The sequence below is a fragment of the Lagenorhynchus albirostris genome, chromosome 14, assembly GCF_949774975.1.
Source record: "Lagenorhynchus albirostris chromosome 14, mLagAlb1.1, whole genome shotgun sequence".
Taxonomy (NCBI): domain Eukaryota; kingdom Metazoa; phylum Chordata; class Mammalia; order Artiodactyla; family Delphinidae; genus Lagenorhynchus; species Lagenorhynchus albirostris.
The window spans coordinates 71,725,413-71,732,481 of record NC_083108.1 but is presented as its reverse complement, the minus strand read 5'-3'; the positions used below and the strand labels follow the sequence as shown (position 1 = coordinate 71,732,481).

Genomic DNA, 7,069 nt, shown 5'->3' with positions numbered 1-7,069 from the left:
GAAAGCAGGCTGGGAGTTTGGCCCATTGAGTCTTTTGTTCCAAGTGTGTTCAAGACAAGCCTTGAGATTTGAGAATACAGGCCCACAGTGACTGACCGGGTAGCTTTACAGTGTAGCAGTTACCTTTTCCCTCAAAACAAGCAGCAGAGCTGTAAAGTACAATAAAGTAAAAGAGGGCATAGGAAGCGTTTATTATGAAAAAGAAAATCAAAAGTATAGAAAAATAAAATTGTCAACATTGGACCAATGAAAGGTCAACGTTGGGTTTGTTTGCAGAATCTGGTTAGAGGTTGATACTCTTGGCTTTAAGCAGCCAAAATATTAAGGATCCATTAGGCAGACTCTGTCCCAGCTGAGTTACTGCAAGAACAAGTCTAGGACCCTCTGCAGGCCCCCTCTGTGTTCTGTAGCCAGGACATTTCATGCTTCTGTTGCGAGCCTTCTGCTCGGACTGGGCTGCAAAATGATTAAGGCCTAAGCTGACCTCCTAAGGAATGGCTCCTAAGGGTCACTCCTGAAACCTGACCAGGGTGACCGGCTGGGCCCTTCCCCAGAGGAGCCGTGGCAGCAGAGGGACTGCCCAGACATCCTAGGACACACAGACCTGGACCACCTCTACTCAGGCTCACTCATCCCCCGCACTCCTTGTGCCAAGTCCTTCAGCGTGTCCAGGAAAATGTCAAGATCCTGGACTGGCCTAGGATGATGGTAGAGACCCTATTATCTATCCAGCAGCCACTCAATTTTGAAAGCCTAGACTAGGACTGAAGAGCCTTCACCCCTCAACAGTGGAAGGATAACTAGTTTCCTCAGTGATGAACTGAAAGTATTACAGAAGCTGTGGTCATTTGAATAAAGAAAGTGTGTGTATCTGTTTAAGTCTGATGTTTTTAATTGTATTTTAACTCCATGAAGACTGGTAAATTGTGGAGTACACGAAAACTCAGTAAACCTGAACAGTGCCTAATATTCACTTAATACTTTAAGTAAGGCGCACCTTTATTCCCATTCCAGATCGGGAAACTAAGGCTCAGAGGGACTCTGTCACCGAAGCAAGGCCCCATGTGGCTGTGAGGGATGTGTGCTGGCGGGTGCCTCGACGCACAGCACCTTGTAGGAGCCATTCTCCTACCTCTCACTGTTGAGAACAGCTTGTATATTCCCTAAGGCTTTAAATACCATTTCTATGCTTTCATCCCAACTTTTTAGCTTTACTCTACTGGCTAGAACAGGACTCACTCTCTTTTCCTTATCTCAGTTTTGGCAGTTAATTGTTCAGGTCAGAAGCCAGAGTCATCTTCTAATCGCCACATTCTGCATCCAATGTGGCACCAAGTTCTGACCCAGTAGTAGGTGACATCCAATGGCGCAGGCCCCGAAAACACCAGTGGCTGCTGAACGGGCCAGGGCAATGGGAGGTGGTAGCAGGGTGTGTTAGGGTGTTTCTCCATTCACAGAGCTCTGGCTGGGGCCGGGGCCCGACCTGCTGACAGCGTTGGGGAGCGCAGCACTGTTTCCACCACTGTCCAGCTGGCAAGACCATGACTCATCTGCAGAGCGCTTCGTCATCTCAGAGGCCAAGGCTGGGCTGCTCCTCCCTGAACTACCAAGTCCTCAATCTCCTCTTTGAAGCCAGGATTCTGCCCTCCCCTTGTAAGCCTGCATAGCTGGGCATGGCTACTGTATACCCGGGGAAAAAACCTAAAATAATCAAGCTACAACACTGACCGAAAGTGGGAAGAAATCCACTGTCTCCAATGGAAAAGGTTCAACTACTAGAAGTTAGGTGCACGAGCTTGCCGCACCCAGGAAGATCCAGCAGGCTGAGTGAACTCTCGTTAGAAAGCTGACGTGCAACCTGCCTGCAGGAGCAAGTCTGTGGCAAGGCAGAGGACTGGCCCCCAGAATCCTGAGGCTCGAATGCTGGCAGGTGGCCACCTTGCTGCCCTCCGCCTTTGTCCTCTGGACACCCACTTCCTGTCTTTCATTCCTCACAAGGCAGAAGTCTGCGGCCCACTGCCTGGCAGACCTCCCGACTCTCAGTTCCAACCCGTGTTTCCTCTCCCTAACAGGCTTCCCACTCCTCTGTCTTCCTGGGGTCTAGTGAGAACCCTAGGACGCAGTGGGCACTGGAGGAAGCCCAGGGGCTCCCCTATTTCAGGACCCTTCAGAGCTTCTGTTCACCTGCAAACCAGTGGCAGGATTTACAGGTTCCACCCAACAGGGGACCAACTTTTTGGAACTTAAGAATTTTGACTAGGCAGAATCCAAATGAAAGAAACCATAACTAAGCCTGAGCCTTCCACGTGAATCTTCAATAACTCAAATATCTAAGAGCTCTACATCACAGCAAAGGGATCACTGCTAAAGAGCACCGCATGAAGTTAGAATTTCCACAAAGGACTGCAGGACACTGAGATAAAGCGCCTGCTAGCCAACTGCTGGCTCTAAGTAGTGAGACTTCCGGACTGCACTTGCTGCTGCCTTCAGCTGTCAGGGATGCGTTTGGCTCAGCACTGGCCTGTGTCCCTCAGGAGCACTGGGCTTCACCTGCACCAATGGTACAGGAAAAAAGAGCACTTACAACCCTGCTTCCAACCTTCTCTTGGCCAGGCGCGCCCAGCCCTGTGAATCAGCATTCCCAGCCACGCCTTTGCCATTTACAGCTAAGCCCAGATTCGAGCACAGAAAGCTATGACTGCAGCTCTGTGCTGTGCCGCTGAGTAACCTCGTAGCGGGGGATGCTTGCCACCCCACTTTCCCCACACATCAAGCAAGTTGAAGCAAGGCCTGCGTTAGACCACGAGGGTAGGGATCAGGATGTCTGGTTCTGTTGAAGGAGCACCCAGTGACTAACACAGTTTAAGTGAAACATGACTGAATTACCTCAAATGGATGGCAAAGGGCTTTGAATTCCAAGGAAAAGCTTGGGGAGGAAACAAATTATGGCTTGCCATAGTCAAAAGAAGGACTGGGAAAAATACTGTCCTGGGAGAGGCTCCGTACATGAGAAGCTGGATTCCGAACCTGAAGAAGTTAAGAGGCTTGCAGGTAGAAAGCAGTCTGTAAATTGCATAGGAATAGAAATAATTTCTGGATTAAAAAACCCCAAAAAAAACCCCCTTACCTGGCTTATCCCTCTGAGAAGAGGGGAGGGCCCGAGTTTTACTACTAGATTTGCAGCTTTTCAGTACAAACTCCTGTAGCAAGGCTGACACCTGTGTTAGGAGCCCTTGTTCTTGATTTCACTGACGGAAATTGCCAAAAAAATGGGATTGAGTGAAGGAAGGAGGTTGTCCAGGCCAGTATGCACTGGAAGACCAGAAGCAGCATGGGCTGGTTTCCTTCTGATCCTGTGCTGTCTGACCTGTCTCTGTGGAGAAGAATTACACAGTTGACATTCACATATGTACAAAACTGCTACATTCCAAGGCTCTGACATAAATGTTAGGCTTTACAAAACACAAATGTCTACATACAACACTGGATCTGGTCAGCAGTAGTGTGAGAGCTGCTATGCAGACTCGGCAGATTCTATTTTTAACACTTCATTGGCAAAACTCCCTTCCCTCCATTCTTACAGAGAACTAGTCCTTTTGTTTTTCTTGTGGGTAACATAACTTACCTGCTTAACCAAGGCCTGTGTTGGCATGTTACAAAGGCAATTCAGATAGTAGCCTACCGCCCCCCAGCCCCCTGCAAAGCCCCCCCCGCCCCAGTTTCAGTTTGAACTGTTCCTACACAGGGAGCTGTGCAGCTGTCTTATTCAGAAAAGGCATAAGTGGTAATAATAGTCATGGAACATGCTAGGCTTTGGATAAACTTTGCTGCCATATCTCCATTAGCTCAAATTAGAAAGAAGAAAGTTACTGTGAAAAAGTGAGAGTTCCAACATGCAGACTCTTTGGGAGAAGAAGATCCCCAGACCAGGGAGGGAGGGAGGAAGGGGGTCCATGCTGGAACTTTGTCAACATGCCTTGCCTAATGCAAGAAACTTCTTAGATACAAAACCCCAAAACTCAGTATCTGAGAAACCAGGAAAAATAAGACCAGGACATAAGTATATGAAGCAGGGGAGAGAGGGAGGCTGTAGGAGAAACTGAGAGCATGTGCTTTAACTGCACACCCCACCCTCAACCTCTCCCCGTTAGAAGAGCCTAACACTTCCAGAACCAGGCTAATTCTAGCATGTCTCCTGTGTTTAATTTAAAACAAAAGGAACATTTGCAGTTACTCTGCCGAAGTTTCAAGGGCTCTGAAGACTACAACTGGAATCCAAATTACATTCAGGAGTCCTGTATGGGTATTTCCCCCCGAAATCTGCACAAAAGCAATGACAAAAATTTACATTCTTTCTGTCTGGAATTTAGTTTTGTAAAGAAAAGTTAGAAAAATTACAATGACAAACTGCCAGGATATTATTTTTAACTATTATTGGCACTTGCCGTTAATCAGTCATTCTGGAAGATTCCCCCCACCTCCTGCTCTGCTCCCTGTTTAAGCAGCCATTAGCATCCTTGAGGGCTAAGAAAGAAGTACAGCTGCTCAGCAGAGAGTATATGGGTGTACTTCTGGTCTTCACTAAACCCAGAGGCTGTTTTGAGTTCTGTGGACAGCAGAAGCCTCCGTTCTCTGATGTTTGTAGGCTGAACCAGAGCTGCAGGAGACCCCATCTGGAGACAGACAGGGGCTTCCTGAAGTCAGTCTCCTGAACAGGCAGAGCAGGTGGGAGGGGACGGGAGCTCCATTTGGTACCAACAACCAAAAGTGAAGATGAGGTAACAAAGGCTAGAAAGGAGTCATTTATTTAAAAAAAAAAAAAAACCAACAAAACAACAAAAAACATACAGCCTTCAGCAGGATCTGAAGACATGACGGAGGAGCACACCATCCTTACTGCCACGTGCACCACCTGTGAGTGCCACCCACCGCGACCTCCAGCCATGGGGCCCACAGCGCCCCAGTTTATACACAGGTCACCTGCTTAAGGGAGAGCCCAGGAAACATGGGCCCTTCTCCAACCCCTGCTCTCAGGTGGGCAGGCCAATCCCCGGCTTCTCTCTGCCTCCAAACAACGGGCAATTTCCCCTCAGGCTGTGGACACCACTCCCACTAGTCACTGCTGGGACACTGGGTCTCCAGCCAAGGCCACAGCACACGGGCAGATTTAAGGGTCACAGCAGCTCATTCTTGCCACAATTCCTGAAACGTAGGGCCCATCTCCGGGGGTGTTTGGCATTTGTCCCCAAAACCCAGTTGTCACAACAGGTAAACCAAGACTATAATCACAACAGCAAGGACAGGATCGTGTTGCTTTTTTCCTTTTTTTTTCTTAAAGGAGTGAGGGCATGGAAAATACAGCACACCAATGAAACAAAATGCCAAAAAAAATACAAAAAAATAGAAAATAGAAAAATGTATTTACAAGTAGTACATTACTATGATCAGAAAGCACAAAGACACCTGCTGCTATAATACATGCACTGGTTCAAGAAGAAACTATCAAAAACCCTGCAAGGGAGAAGCCTGTAAAAATGAAAAAAGGGCCAAAAAGTTTTAACTTTTCATCCCTAATTTGCTACACTGATCAAAAACCAAATGAGCATCCCCTAAAGTCCATGAGTATATCAGTACAAATACTATACTGTTTTTTAACTGCACGTTCAGTTGTGGAGGGAAAGACAGCCGCTTATCCATATACAAGGAAGCCAGAGTGAACTGCTCTACATGCTAAAAATTACAGCAAGCCCCTGTCTGCTATACAGCATGATCTTAGCAGGTTTTAATTTTTGTTTATTCATATATATCCATGTGCATGTGTGTGTATGTATGTATAAAAACCGTGCCCTCGTTCACTGCCAACACAACATCTGGGTGGACGTGAACTCATTACAACAAATTCTTATGTGTATGTTGTAAGAAGTCACTCAGTGTCTGTGGATTTAATAAGTCACTTCACACCACAGAAAATATTTAATAAATCCAAAAAACGGAAAGAAGAATATAATGACAGAAGAGTTTCTGTCTCAGTTCTCTGAAACTGAGTCCCCCATAGGAAACTGGTCCCAAAAGTTCTTGAGGGTTCACTGAGGAAACCAGTTCGCTAATGTTTTTCATCCTTTTAGTGTTCAAAGGTATAGAACAACTCCTTGCCCTTGTCAGTTTAAACAGTCACATCTCCGTCCCCCAAAGGTTAACAGTCTGGTGCAGATCCATAAAAACGGGGGAGGGAGGAGTGCTGGGGAAGGCCTGTCACTTCAGGAGGGGCTCCACCTCTCCAACGGCAGGAAGAGAAGGAACCACGCAGGCTCCAGCACCTCGCTCCTGCAAATGCATAATCCGGTCACATGGCAGTCCTTAGACAGGTAGATCTCCGAGTACCAGGCCAGCTCTAAGAGGAAACAAAACCACACGTGGACAGAAAAGGACTGAGAGGCCATTCTGGTCGCTCTCTGTGATCCATCATACTTCCAGGAATCGGGAGCTGCTGGACTTGGAGTGGAATGGCTCAGACCACATCCGCCGTAGGTCACCCTGGGAAAGAAGGAACTTCACTAAGTCACAGATTTCAACTCGAGGCATACATACCTACAAGTCCTTTCTGACTCCTGATCTCAGATCAGATTGCTTCTGTGGAGAATCAAAGAACATTCAAATTTTACTCACTGAAAAGTAACCCCTCATTCTTTGAAGAACTCCTAGAAGGGCTCTTAGGCCCCTTGAGTGGGTAAGGGCTTTTACCAACTCCGCCCTGGTGGCAGTTTATCACTTATGATTCAGATGATCTAGGCAAGATAATGAACCTCTGTGCCTGTTTCGTCATCTGTAAAATGTGGATGATAATATAAATCTTGTAAATCAGATAATGCCCTTAGTTTTTACAATGCATTTCTTAATTATTTCCAAACTTTAATGCAGAGTATTAAAGGGCTATTAGGTGGCAACAGGGTGCTTTTTTTTTTTTTGTGCGGTACGCGGGCCTCTCACTGTTGTGGCCTCTCCCGTTGCGAAGCACAGGCTCCAGACGCGCAGGCCCAGCGGCCATGGCTCACGGGCCCAGACGCTCTGC

At 47.2% G+C, this 7,069-nt stretch overlaps 1 protein-coding gene across 5 annotated transcripts in view; it reads right to left on the bottom strand.

Moving 5' to 3' along the window:
* Positions 1-5,308: 5,308 nt before the first annotated feature.
* SPPL3 (signal peptide peptidase like 3) overlaps positions 5,309-7,069 on the bottom strand; it is a 117,938-nt gene continuing 116,177 nt past the window's right edge. For 3 of the 5 annotated variants that reach the window (XM_060121652.1, XM_060121648.1, XM_060121653.1), the window contains one exon: positions 5,309-6,534. Coding sequence is in view for 3 of the 5 variants with exons in the window: in XM_060121648.1 (XP_059977631.1) it covers positions 6,463-6,534 (72 nt within the window). In the remaining 2 variants the exon portion in view is untranslated. Of the gene's footprint in view, positions 6,631-7,069 lie in introns of all 5 variants that reach the window. The other 2 variants (XM_060121650.1, XM_060121651.1) reach the window with 1 other exon arrangement.